General features: G+C 35.3%; 1 protein-coding gene across 1 annotated transcript in view; it reads right to left on the bottom strand.

Moving 5' to 3' along the window:
- Positions 1 to 15,141, bottom strand: part of Mei4 (meiotic double-stranded break formation protein 4) — a 182,338-nt gene that overhangs the window by 62,189 nt on the left and 105,008 nt on the right. Inside the window, exon 4 of the mRNA XM_005406900.2 lies at positions 6,221 to 6,352. Within this exon, the coding sequence (XP_005406957.1) occupies positions 6,221 to 6,352 (132 nt within the window). The remainder of the gene's footprint in view (positions 1 to 6,220; positions 6,353 to 15,141) is intronic.

The following is a 15,141-nucleotide window of genomic DNA, read 5'->3' as shown; positions in this document are numbered from 1 at the left end:
TTTGGTACAGGGAATCGAACTCAGGACCTTGTGCTTGCCAGGCCAGTGCTGTACCGCTGAGCTATATCCCCAACCCTATCAGCTGCCTCCAAAGCAGGGTGGCATAGCACAGGGGCAACAGTCTAAAGTAGCATAAGACAAAAAAGCATCAAGCAAAAGGAGTAGGAGTGAGAATAAGCCAATTTTCCTCCCTTATACTATAAGCAGGCTACTCTCCCACCACCCCCAGGGTGGGTGTAGCACTCATAAAATCTCCATGCCTTCCTCTTGCACAGGATGAGGATATCTACCAAGTAAGGACTCTGGCTCCCTGTTGAGTACTTACTTACATTTCTAAACTTCTCAAGTTGACACAATGTATCAACCATTACAAACACCAATTTTGTTTTATCAAGCTTTTGTGAATGTATTTTATTCTCTAGTCTTTCTCTCCTTCAATCAATTCTTGGCTTGGTTTGTTCTGCTATTCTCAGTCCTTAAGGTGAACTGTTAGGTTGTTTATTTAAAATCTTTTTTATGTATGTGTTTGTAACTATAAATGTCTCTTTTAACATTGTTTTTGCTGTATCCCACAGATTTTGATATGCTATTTCATTTTTTTTCAAGAAATGTATTCATTTTTCTTTTAATTTCTTCTGTTGGTCATTTATGAATGTGTATCTAATGTTCACATATTTGTAAATTTTCTGTTGTTCTTGTTGTTAAACAACTCCCACAGTTTGATGTCACAAAGACAATTCAATTAAAATTGGCTAAAAGGTTGAATAGATGTTTTTTGAAGAATTCATACCCAAAAGTATGGGAGTACTGCTCAGTATCAGTAATTATCAGGCAAATACAAGTCAAACCTCAATAAAATACCACCTCCTACAAGTTAGAATGGCTACAAGCAAAAAGCCCAAAGATGACGAATGCTCCTCAGGACTCAGAGAAAGGAGAACTTGAGCGAAGTGACTGCCTGGCAGACACAAAGCCCCGGGTTTGATCCCTGGCAAGATAAAAACAAAGCAGAGAAAGAGGGTTCTTATCCCTTGTTGGTGGGAATGTAAATATGTACAGCCATTATGAAAAATGTATGGAGGCTCCTCAGAAAACTAAAAATAGACCTACGATATGATACAGCAAATACACTATTGGCTATATATTCAAAGGAAATGGAATTATCACCAAAAGAGATACCTGAGCTGGGTGTTGCACTGAATGGCTATAATCCCAGCACTCGAGGAGGATGTGTTAACAGGATCTAAAATTCCACCCTGCTCTGGAGTGCTGAGTGACTTAACAGACTGTGTCTCAAAATAAAAGAAAAAAATGAGCTAAGGGAATATAGTTCAGTGCAAAGGCCTGAGTTCAATCTCCAACACTCCAATCAATCAGTCAATCAGTCAGTCAATCAGTTTGCATACCCAAGATTACTGCAGCTCTGTTCACAACAGCCCAGGTATGGAATCAACTAAGTTTCCTATCAACAGATAAATGGGGTAAGGAAAATGTGCCATATATCTAGAAGGGAATATTATTCAGCCATAAAATGAGTGAAATCCTGTCATTTATAGCAACCTGAATGGAAATGGAGGTCATTATGTTAAATGAAATAAACCAGACAGAAATACCACATTTTCTTATTCATCTTAAAAAAAAAAAAATATCAATCTCATAAAAGAACAGAGTGCAACAGTTCTCACTAAAGACAGGAAAGGGGAGAAAAGAAAATAAGGGCACAAAACTAGAAAAATCTAGCTCTGGTTTCCTACTATAGTGTAAATAATCACACTGTACCTCGTAAACATATATATATATATCATATCAATAAAAATATGATAAGCAGGAAAATTCTAAAACCATGGCTATTGCTTTTTTATGGCTATTGCTTTTTATGAAGTTATTTGCCGAGGGATGTTCTGTAATTTTATATTTACCTACTGGCTCTTCACAGATGTTAACTGCTTGGATTCTATTTGAAAGTGTATGAAATCATTAAAGAAAAGAGATACAAAAAATGCTTAGCATAGTTCCAGGAGGCACAATGATTGTGAAATTAAAGTCAGTATCTTGATTGTATTCTCAGATCTGAACAGCCACACAATGCAGGCCCTTAGAAAATCCTATCAGCAGTGTATGGAATGCTATAGGAGCTGCTTTTTCAAAATTATTTTAAAATAAATAGAAAAGTAAGGTGATTATGCCATAAGATAGCAATCATGATGAGAAAGTCCTGTCACTCTAAAAGGAATTATACAATTTAATTTTAACCAACTGATAAATAAAGCACTCCAAAAAGATAGTACAAAGTACATACTGTTTAAGATATTGGGTAAGTTTCACCTTTAGTATCATATAAACAATTTTTACAAGCATAAAGAAAACTTCACTCAAGTTAAATAGGATAGACCAAAGATTTGAAGATAAAGGAAGAGAAACTTGACTTTCAAAACTCCGGTTCCTTGTAATAGAGTTTTTATAAATATATTAAAATGGGCACGATTATATTATCTACCATAATTTCACTGCTATGAAGTGGGACAATATGCATATGAGTTTCAGAAAAGAAATGAAAATGAAACAGTATAACGGAATGTAAGAACTGCGATGAAAGGTCAGTAACATTAATACTGTTTATATTCCAGACTCTGGAGTCATAAATCCTGGGTTCAAAAACCAGATGCTGCCCTTACAGTGACTGTGGCCAGGCAATTTAAACTCCGAGATGCTAACTGTTCAGTGTCAGTGGGAAAATTAAATGGTATAACATAAAATAAAAAGAAAAGTTAATTACATACTCTTAAGCACAGTCTTTTAAGCAGAGAATATATATAAAACCCTTGAAGGGTGTTTGATATACAAGTCTGCTCAACAAATAATAATTAATACTAAATTTTCCATTACTATTTACTAAACAGAATCTCTCCACTGCCTGATATAATGTATACTGAAATGGAATCAAATTCATAATAGTACATGTCCTTGTATATATACAAACAATAATGTTTTTGAATTGGTAAACCTATCATAATTTAAAACTATAACTCTTCTTCACATCATTCTTTTATTTTGCTCTTTAATTCACGTACACTTTGGGTTTCTCATATAAAAGAAACAATGTGATATTTAACTTTTTGTGCTTGATATATTTCACTTACCATTATGGTTTCAATGTCCATCCATTTTCCTACAGATGACTCAAGTTTATCGTCATAACTGTAGCACAATAGTATCCCACTATGTAACATATTTGCTTCATCCATTCATCAGTTGGTAGACATGCAGGTCACTTCCTAAAACCACCTACTATGCGCTGTGGTGCTATGAGGCCAGGGTATGCATGTACCACTGTACAATGGTATCTTTACTCTTTCAGGAAGATACCTAGTAGGGGAATAGCTGGGTTGAATCAAATTTCTATTTTTAGTTTTTTGAGGATTCTCTATGGCGACTTCCACGGTGCTTATACTACTTTACATTTCTACCAGCAGTGTAGAGGGTTCCTTTTTTCGCCACAGCATTGCCAGCACATATGAGTTGATATTTCGTGATTGCCATTCTTTCTGGATTAAGATGGTTCTCTGTATTGGTTTAATTTGTGCTTTTCTAATAGTGAGTGATGTTATCATTTTTTATGTATTTACTGGTCCATGTACTTCAAAGTGGTGTTTGTTCACTTGGATGCCCATATTTTGACTGAGTCTTTTACTTTAGGGTCTATTTTTTAGTTCTTTAGGTGTTCAATAAATTAGACCTCTGTCCAAGGGACTTTCAACCCTAATTGCACAGAAATAACATCGGGAATCAACAAATGAAAAGCAAAGAAAGTAACAAAAGTTAAGAGAAAATCCACAGAATAGGAACAATTTTTGACACCACACATTAGTTTTGCAGATGTTAGGAATTCATAGAAATGAAATCAGAGCATGTATGTTATTTTGCATCTGTTCTATTTATTTGACATTGAAGCGTTCATAGAATCCTCTGGATTACACGTCTCATACCCAGCACATTGAGAATCCCAAATAGAAGGCTTCCTGTATGCAAGCCATTAGTGTTCTACACCCCTCCTGCTCAGACTCATTTCCTACACACATGTTACTGACCCTCTGACTCATAGATGGGATGGACAGTGTGAGCTAAATGTGTGAATAATTATCTTCCCTTCTTGAGTAAAAAGTTGAAAAGACATAAAACTACATTTCTATACTTCCTTGTTGTAGGGTCTGACTATGTTGGTTTCACTAAAGAAAAACATTTTAGTTGAAACAAAGTCATGCAGTGAGATAGGTAAATCACAAGGCTTATATATCACTATTATACCTTGTGCCAGAACTCTAATCTTCTGGACCACAAGAACGGAGCAGCACTCTTTTGGTTTCCTGCTAACATATTCACACCAGCCTGAACCACTAATGGTACTGTCCCATCAGGCAGCATGGGACAGACCCATGGGATGGTATGAGCTGGTCCCTGGGACAGTCAGGCATGTAAGGTTCCATCGTGAATATGTAATGATGGTAAAGGTAGCAATCCTTATGATAGCCTAATTCATGAAAGTACAGCTCGGAGTCTCTTTTTATAGCCCTTCCAACAATTCTATAGCTATTCATGAATCTTTTCCTACTTAAATTGGCCAAAGTTATTCTTCTGTCTACAGTTAAGAATACTATCTTACAGTTTCCTTGTGTTTAACTAATACTGACATCTTGAAGGAGTGCTAAAAGGATTGACTAGGACAACTCAAATGAAGTACTGCACACATGTATCTGACAAAAACTAGTTGTTATTGGTGTACCATCGTTGTCATTAGTTTTAGTATTATTCTAAAGTGTCCTAGTAATCAGATTACCTGAGTTTGAGCTGTGACTTTAGTGTATATTCTTCCTGCAGTATTAGTCAAGTTGTTTATTCTAAGGCTCTCTTTCTGTATCAATAAACTAGGTAAGAAGTGTAAATACTGTGTGCTGCCAGTGTGAAAGTCAAATTAGAATACTGTATTAATTAACATCTTCTTTCTGTACTTCTTGTTATTCTCCATACAGATAATTCAGTTAAAAGTTGTTCCCCATTGCTTCATTTTGTTACATGGAAACGTCTGCTCTCGTTCCTTCACAATCTTGGCACATCTGCTATGTAATACCCCAACACATCTGCATACTGTTATCTTCTACTTGAATTCAAATCCTTTTCAATGAAGGTTCTTTTGGGAAACTCTGAGCCTACTCTAACCACTTCCTTGACCTTGGAATTGCAACAAATAGCAGCACACACTTCCCTCAACATTTTGTTCTTTTTCAGTTAGTCAATGAAACTTATTTATCTCTCCTTGAGTGTTTTGACTCTTCATATCTCTTCAAAAAGGCTAGCAATTGCTAATCATTTGAATAACTGCTGACTGGATAACACACCACATCATGCAGTGAATTCAATTATATTACATAATAGTTTTAAATCATGTCATTAAACATACAGCCTTACATGTAAGTACTTGGGTAAAAGCTATTTAAAATTATACACATACATACTCGTCTTATTAAATTACTTTCTCTTTGCCAAAATATTTCCACTCTTCTCTGATTTCTTTTAATCATGCCTTTTAATTCCACCAACATATGGTAAGAATAAATGTGCTGACAAAATTAAACCAGTGTTAACATGAAAGCATGGGAATGATTTATACTTCTTCTACATATTTTTTTACAATTGGCATTTAACATATGTACAGAGAAAAGGGCTGCTTTATGACCTAGAAACATGAGAATCACTTGGAGGGATTTAACAGTACCAATGCCTGCTACTCTACCCCAGAGACCAGTATTTAACTTGATTAGTCTGTGGCTTAGCAATAGGATATTTACAAGTGGGACAGGATATTTACTAGGACAACTGGACATGAGAACCTATTCTCCATTTAGGATCCTATCCAGTTCATTTTTCCCTCACTTCTTTGTCTGAGGAGCATGTATTCTTCCTGGAGTGATTTAAGGCTATTCATCTAAACACTCTTTTGCTGGCACCATTGGGACTTTGGGCACATATGCATAAATACAACATAGTTTTACCTTGAAAGCTACTGTAACTAAGGAGGTAGTGACACTTTCCACATACATTAAAGATAAGGTATCAGCCTGGCAAAAATTAGCCTGGTGGGAAGAGAGGGAGGAAAGGGAAAGAAAATGATATCTTGCAGCAATATTAACTATAAATAAGAATTAAAGCTTCAAGTTTTATGTACCTGATCGATGGCTCTCAGATCATCAACAAAGCAGTTTATTTCTGATAGAAGCAGAGATATAACAGACTTTCTCAACAAGCTGCAACTTCCTAGGGTTACCAGAGTATGAGAAACATAATGCTGCTCCTGAAACTAAAGATGAAAATGAGTAAGTTTTTAATTTCCATCTAGCCAAGTCCAAGTGTACTTAATGAGTATTTTCTAACACTTAACTATTAAGCTAAATATTAGGCAGAATTCAAAATGTCAACATAATTCTGGTCAGTCCTAAGCCAAGTTTTGACATAGACAAATTATAGCAAAATAGTTCTAAGACGGTAGGCAGCAGTTAAATTTTCACATGTATGACAGGATGCTAAAATGAAAGTCTTGTTGATATATCAAAAGATAATATAACAGTTTGGATGATAGACGATGTGCAGAATGAGTTATGAAGACGATAACGTAAGACGACACTGGAGCACTTACACAAGAGATGGAAGATACAAAAAGGTGAGAGCAGAAGTTTGAAGGTACCTTTGGGCAGAGCTATGGATTCTGAGTCCCACCTCTACCCATACAGGGTGAGGTAGAAGGGACTTGCATACTTAACACAAGTAACAATCAGGGTGCTTTATAACAATGAGGGGAAAAGTGAGATACGGAGTTTTCATGTATAGGTAACAAAAGGATTCACAATTAAATAAATTTAAAAGGAAGTGGGACACAATAAACTATGCCTCATAAGGAGTAAGGACATTTCATTATCAATCATATTAAGGAAAGTAAAACTCATGGTCAGAATTTCATTTAATCTATCTTTTAACATAGCTAGGAGAAAGGAGGCTTCCAGAAGAATCTCAAAACCAAGTAATGATCATATATTTTATCATTGTTTTGTATGTGCTTAAAATGATACTGAGGAGACACTGCTTTCAATGTCAAATAAATAATTCCAGGTGGGCTAGAAATTGCTACTTCTTTGTCCTTTACAATGAATACTTACATGTAGACATTTCTACATGTAGTAATCACATTCCAGTGATTCCAGTGATTGTGGTCTCTTTCCTATTAGTGAAACAAAATATCTGAAACCTGCACCTGAAAGTAGGAGTTAGCATTTTAATAATACACATGAATTTCAAAAGTTAAGACAGTAAGGAAGTGAGTAGATTGTAGAGGAAAAACATCCGTTATGAATGGGTAACGAATAATTAGCCCTTAATAGAATCCTAAATCAACTTCATGCTAAAAAACATCAAGTAATTACAACAGGAAATAATATGTATTTTTTTTATCATTATTTGTTATTAATGTAATTGGTTAAGATTTAACTGTTCATAACTCTCCAGTACCACTTAATTTCAGATTTATACATTTTTATGTTTGTACTTAAAGTATTCTCTTAGTTCTAAAAGAGTTTTGATAGTTATTTACTGATACTTTAGTTGTGTGTTTACCAATTTTCTCAGTATATAATTCTTTGGGCAGTAAGTTAAAGTGAAGAAAAAGTCAACAGACAAAATAAAAGACTTTGAAAAGCGGTAGTAAATTGATGATGGTAGCAACATGGTTGGATTCTCAGCATGTAACACTGGCTGATCCAAAGCCTAACCTCGGTACTTAGGAGCTTGTACTTGTAGCTTAACTTTTATGTGTTAGTTTCCAAATTTGCAAAGGAACAATCATGGTAGCGTTTAGTAGACTGGGCATTTTAGGATAAATAATAAAAATCCTTAACATAATGCCAGATGCCTAGTCAGTCTTCAATTAGTGCAATGCTATTATAACTTTAGATAATACTATAGAAACATTACAGGCTATATGACAGATTTAATTTATTGACTCTTGAAAAGCTAAATTCTGTACTAGTCAGTTTCCCACTGCTGGGACAAAATATCTGAGATCTGCAACTTAAAGTACAAGTTTATTTTGGCTCATGGTGTTAGTGATCTCAATCCATTACTGGCTGGTTCCAATGCACAAATGGCTTGGCACAAGAGCATGGGGGAAGAAAGCTGCTCACCCTGCAACAGCTAAGAAGCCCAGATAGAAGGGACAAGCCAGAGAGGCACACCCTTTCACCTCATGGCCCCAGTGTCCCATCTCTTCAGACCAGGCTCCATCTCTCTCTCGATCATATTTTGCCTTGAACTCATCAATGGATTTTATCCACTGATAAGTAAAGCACCCAGTGATCCAATGACCTTCCAAAAGTGCCAATTCCAAATACACAACTTTTACAGGACATTAGATCTAAAACCATAACAACTACTACAAATTCTTTTTCTAGATTTAATTCAAAAAATAAAAAATAAAATAAAAATAAATTTATTTCAATTCTATTAAAAAAACTAAACTTTATCGTAAAGAACTTTTCCAGAGTATAGTTATGAGCTATTATTGTGTAGCCAGAATGACTGAAGTTGACAAAAAGAAAATACTGTGTAACACTTAACATGGTTTAAAAATTTGTAAATATTCACATGAAATAGCCTCTATGCTTCCTTAAATTATTATACACTGTTTTGTAAACAAGATATAACTTTTTAGACTGATATGAAGGTAAGGAGCAGAAAAATATTATGCTAGGCTTCTATAGCAGAAATTGTGGATTCATGTCAATCATTATCATGTCTTCCTATATTTCAGAAGTTGGAGAAAAAAAATATAGTATTTCCCAGATTCTCCTGGAGTTAGGATTCTGGAAATAGGCTGAGTTCTTGAATCTGTATCTGAGTTCTTGACTCTCGCTTGAGCCCTAAATTTAGAAGTACATTACAGAGGAAGAGAAGTAGGTACAGGTGTATGTTTTGTTGGTACAAATTGTGGTAAAGGGGACAGAGGGGACATGGTTCTGGCTCATTTAGCAGTTGCTTCAGTGACTATATTAACCCAGGGAGCATAACAAAGTTTTTGTCATAAAGGCCAATACCATGTGTGTGGATTGACAACTGGTGGTCAATTTATAAGCCCCAGCTGAACTTAACCAGCATGGTGCTGGGCGTGGGAGACACACCTGAGGATTGCTGCTTGCAGCATAAGAGGCAGAACTGGAGAAGTCGAGAAGCTGTTGGGAACTGGTAGAGGCTATTGGAAAGCTGTTAGGGAACTGCTGGTTCTCTTGGGCTATTCTGCTGGAGGACCTCGTCATGCTGGCTTTCTTGATAGACTCAGCTGTTCTCACAGACAAAGCTCAGGACCACACTGTCACTGAGAATGGCTGCGGTTCAGTTTGGGGAGCTCTGGTCCTCATTTTGAGCATTGCCTCCTGGCTCTGGAGGGGAAGATGGTGCACTGCTCAGCCTCCTGGAGAAGCTTGACACGTTAGCTTTCCTGATGGGAACTCGATTTTCCTCATCACTGGAGCTCCAGACCTCACAGTTGCTGAGGATGGCTCTGCTACTTTTCAGGGGTGCTCTGGTTCCTACCTTGAGCGTTGCATCCTGGTTCCAGTTGAGATCCCTCAGCCTGTTAGCACAGATCCTTCATCCCACTGACACAGACTTTCTAGCTTCCACCAGTGACCTTTGGGCCTTCCCAGCGTAGATCTTTGAAAAAGGCCTGCATGAGACATTGCCGTGGGCTCTAAGCCTCCATAAGAAGTAAATTTCCATATGAATTACAATGAAAATACCAATAGGATTCTATAATGAAAATAATCTTTGCTTCAACTGTCATACCCAAGGTAGTCTTCACACATGAAAATTGCATGTCCCATACACAAGTATCACTTTACACTGATAGCACATATGTTTTGTTTTCCTGTCCTTGCAGGGCACAGCTGATGTTTTTTGGCATTCTGGTTGTCATAGTAGGTCTTTAGGATGTCCTGCCTATCTGTTCACCTGTGAGCTCAGCAGAATGGTCCACAATTGTTTAGTGTAGTTCCCTGGAAAGAAAAATTTTGTTTTTCTTCGCTTTCAGTGATCTCTTATGAGTTTCAATCCCAATCCTTTAAGAAAATTTCTCATCACTATTTTGCACTTGTTATTTTCTTTGTAAACTATCAAACTATTTATGCTATACATGTTTAGGATCAATGAAACACAAGCTTTGGCCAATACTTTGTGTTTTGAGTGACATCATAGTTGCTGCATTATGCATCAAGATCTACTCCACTATTGGTCTTATAGAAAGTTTCCATCTCAGGCTTCTGTTTTGTTGAGGTTTCCCTATACATATTTACATTACGGTGCAATGTTAACATCAGCAGTACTAATCTGTTTTTCTTTGCCATATACAAGGCCAATGTAAATTTGCCTAAAATCTAAAGATTGTGCTATACAATTCTCTGTTTTGAAATTGCAACGTTTCATTTGAAATTTCTTCATTTCTGTGTACAGTTTTGGTACTGCTCAACTTTTGCTCTGTTAGCAAATGTAAGATCAATTTGAAACTGGTAAACCAAGTGTTGCATTTTACATTCTGATTAGTTTGGGAGATGGGGGCAACAAATCTGTTCACATCATTTGGTTTATTACTATACGAATAAAGGACCTGATGGCTGAGTTCCAGGATAAATTTCTAAATTTAAAGCATAATAAGGCTGGGGCTGGGGATTTAGCTCAGCAGCACAGCGCCTGCCTGGCAAGTGCAAGGTTGTGAGTTCGATTCCCGGTACCGGAAAAACAACAACAACCAAAAAAAAAAAAAACCAAAAGAAAGCATAGTAAGGCTTTACATATACTAAGGTATAAATTTTTTTGCCATATTTTGACCTATCACTTTTCCAAAAGCCTTTTACATTCCTGTGGAACTATGTGAAATCCCTGCTATGAACAGCAAACTCATGAATGCTTTCAGTTTAACTACTGTGGTGTCATAATGAATACATTTTTCAATATGGCTGTTGGTATATTCAAAACATTTTACTTACATTTCAGCCCCTGTGTATTTCACAGCATCTTGTAGCATTTTGTCTGTTACAATTTCCAACACTGAATGGCAGTGCTAGTATTCTTTCCAGTATGTTTTACCCCTGCCAAGACCCTCACTATATGAATATATTTTTGCACTTGGTTCTAACATTGGATTGTTCTTTTTGGTTGCATGAAAATTTTGCAACATTTTGACTAATCAAATATATACTCACATTGCCATTTTGTCATTTGAATCAAGGAGATCTGCATTCCCTGTATGTGTATCAGTAGATTCTTGCTTCATTTCACTATCACAGGAACTTTGGCTTATATGGACAGTCAAAGTCATCATCATCATCATCATCATAATCATCATCCACCCATACTACTCTTCTTATTAAAGATCTTGAGAAGTACTGGTATTAGGTCTTCCCTGAAGTCCTACAGAATTCAGTAGTAAATCCATCATATGTAGGTCATTTGTTTCCTGGTAGGATTTTTACTGCCCCAAATTCACTGCCTATTACTGGACTGTTCAGGGTTTTTATATCTTCCTGGCTTATTTTACTAATTCATATGTGTCTAGTAATCTATCCATTTCCTTTAAATATTCAATTCATTGGAGTACAAGTTTTCTAAGTAGTTAGTAATAATTGTGGATTTTGGCAGTATCTGCTGCAAATTTGCTTTTGTCATTTTTAATTGCAGTGATATGGCTTTTTTTCCCTTTTTCTGCAAAGTTTGACTATGTTTTTCTATTTTGTTTATTCTTTCAAAGTACCAGCTCTTTGATTCATTTTAGTAACAATTTCAGTAATTTTCACTTTGACTTTATAATTTCTTTCCTTATACTAGCATTGGATTTGGATTATTCTTGCTTTTCTAGGATACAAAGAGCATACTTTGGTTATATAATAGGGTTTGCCCCATTTTTCTAATGTGAGGATTCATAGCTATAAGCTTCTCTCTTAGGACTGCTTTCACTGTGTCCTATAAGTGTTCCATTATGTTATCAGTGTTACTATTATTGGTGTTAGTGTTACTGGTATTATTATTTGATTCTAGAGTCTTTTTAACTCTTTCCATGATTTCCTCTCTGACCCACTAATTATCCAATAGTATATTGTTTAATCTTTATCTGTTTGCATAATTTTTGTGGTTTCTTTCATCTTTGATTTCTAGTTTCACTGCATTGTGATCTAATAATATGCATAACATAATTTCAATTCTTTAGTATTGTTTTAAGCATGCTTTATTGCCCAACGATCTATTTTGGAGAAAGTTCTTTATGCTGCTGAGAAGAATGTTTATTCTTATTACTGCTGACCAGAACACTCTGTAATATCTATTAAGTCCCTCTGTTCATATTTTTTGTTGATTTTTTATAGTTTATTGTGTGTTTGCAATATTGGGGTATTGAGGTCCTCCGCTATGATTGTGATGTTTGCCTGATTTTTACGTCAACAGTGTTTGTTTTTCACACTGTGTATGCTGGTATTCAATTCACAGTTGTTATTTCTTATTGTTGAATTATTGCCTTAGACAATATTTAGTGAGATTGTGGTTTAGTGAAATTCATTAACTCTTCTAATCAATTTTGGCTTGAAGTCCACTTTGTCTGGAAGCAGTACAGCTACTGTTGCTTGTTTTCAGACTTCTGTTTTATGAAATATTGTCATCCATCCTTTGATTTCATTTTACTCTATGAATGTCTTTTTGCATGAAATATGTCTCTTTTATGCAGCATACCATTAGGTTTTGATGTTTGATCCAATACAGGAGTTTGTGTCATTGATTAGCAAGTTAAGACCATTTACACTGGGAGTCATTACTGAAAGATCAATTAGAATGGAGGGACTAGGGCACTGTTTGGAGATCTATTTAACTGATTTAACAAATGAACAAATTTATTTGTTTTACAGTGATGTGATCTTGACTTTTTTACACTTTGTTAATTATCTACTTCTTCCACCCACTGAGTCTACTTATTTCCAGTAAGGGTAAAATTTGTTTCTTTCTCCTGCTTTTCTCCTAAAAGGCAATTGGTACTCAAAATCCTCAGAAATGTTCTATGTTTAAAAAAATTCACTGAATAAGTGGAACAATTTTGGTGATGTTTTGTATATTCCAGACAAGCTTTTTTATTTAATTTTTTCCATATATGTCTCCACTTCTGCCTTTAAGTTGTAGATTTCACTGAAGCAAGCACCACTTTTCAGAAACCACCTTATATTCAAAGACTGATGATAAGGTTCTCTATCAAATTTCAGGAAAACAGTGGTATTTTTTTCCAAATAAAAATAATATATCCTCATAAAGGGCTGAGTCTTTATTTTTTTTTTTTAACCAGAAAGGTGAGTCCTGAATGCAGAATTTTTTTGGTATTCTATTTCTTCCCCTTGATAGTCCACTATCCTTTTCAAAACTTAAAGGGAAAGGAAGCCCTAGAGAAAGGATTAGAGCTAGCAAAACGTCTATTTTCAATTATCCACTTATCTCTTAGTCAGCATTTCTTGCATAGGGTCCCTTGTCCTTTTGCAAATGAGAAAACAAAAGAAAAACTGGCAGTGATTATAGGATGAGAAAGTGATGTTTACTTGTCTTAAGTGTATATAACTGCTTATATGCATGAAGGATGCAGCAAATTCAGGGTGAAGGCAGTGCAAAGATAACCAGCAGAAGACTGGCCCAGGAATGCTGTGCCAGGAGGCTGCCATGAAAATGTCTAGCAATGACTTCTTCTGACTTGCCGGACTTTATTTTACTTGGTTTCACCTCATCTGGGTCTTCACTTTCCTTTGGTCTGTGTGTTGATTTCTACTGAGCCAAGGCAGATTTATTGTCCAGCAGAGGCCAAAACTAATTTCTGGATGTGCCCTTACTGTGCACAGCACTGGCACAGAGCCCTTTAGGGTATTTGTAGAAGGTTGCTTTATTTTTCCCTTGATTTCCAAATGTTTTAGAGTAACAACTGAACACATGCCTTTATGTTTCTAACATTTCTGTAACTTGGGGTATCCTCATCTCAATAATTTCTATTTTATCTTTTCTACCTCATCCACACACAGTACTGTGTATGCCATTCTGTCTGTTATAGGCACATAACTGTAAACAATATAATTTATAAACAATATTAGCTGCTAAATTAATATAGAATACTACCTTTCGTAGAAGTTTTAAAGCAGTTTACTTCACCTCCCATCCCTCTGTCTCCAAGAAATCAAACTTTATATTACCTCTAGATCACCTACATCAAGAATGGGGTTACTTCCTCTTATTCTGGCTTCCAGCAAATACAAATAACTAACAGTTGGACACAATTTTCTGTGAATAATATATATATATATATATATATATATATATATATAGAGAGAGAGAGAGAGAGAGAGAGAGAGGGAGATTTCTATCCTTTTCTTTCTCAAAGCTTCTACACTTTTCTACCTCTTTTTATCTCCCAAATAAATATATTAATAATCTGTAAGCAATATGAGTTAAATATTCAAAATAAATACTTAAACCTTTGCATATTTAAAGTTTTACTATGGAATATAAGAAATATTTCTCTGTAGACTCATCAAAAAATGGGCTTAAAGCAGCTTTGAGAATGTATTCCAATGCTGAACTCTTATCATTCATCAATATTAATCCCTCCAAAAAGCAAGGAAAAAAATGAAACAAAAAACAAGCAAACAAAAAAAGCTACAAGCCATGCAATTTTGACTTCTAACTTCGGAGAAAATGATTCTTCATTATCATTACATAAGTACCAATATTTAAACAAGAATAAGATGTATTTCTATGCAAATCTCTTAGGACCCCCACATTTCCTGAGTTTATTACAAGTATTTATTAGTTGCCTACAAGAAGATGTCAAATACCAAGTGTAAACATAAAACATACAATTACAAATGTCCAAGATGAACAACAACAAACCCCAGCTAACTGTAATATGTCCTTAACTACTTGCATGTAAACACTATTTTGAGGAATACTTCATAGTCAGTTTTGATAAATATAGTTTTCTGTTATTTATTTAAGTGCTAAAATATATTGAGATTTACTACTCAGGTAGTTTATTTC

Source organism: Chinchilla lanigera, unplaced genomic scaffold, assembly GCF_000276665.1.
Source record: "Chinchilla lanigera isolate Chin_1 unplaced genomic scaffold, ChiLan1.0 scaffold00101, whole genome shotgun sequence".
NCBI classification, from domain to species: Eukaryota; Metazoa; Chordata; class Mammalia; order Rodentia; family Chinchillidae; genus Chinchilla; species Chinchilla lanigera.
Note: the sequence above shows the minus strand (reverse complement) of the source record. Positions and strands in the feature narration are given on the sequence as shown.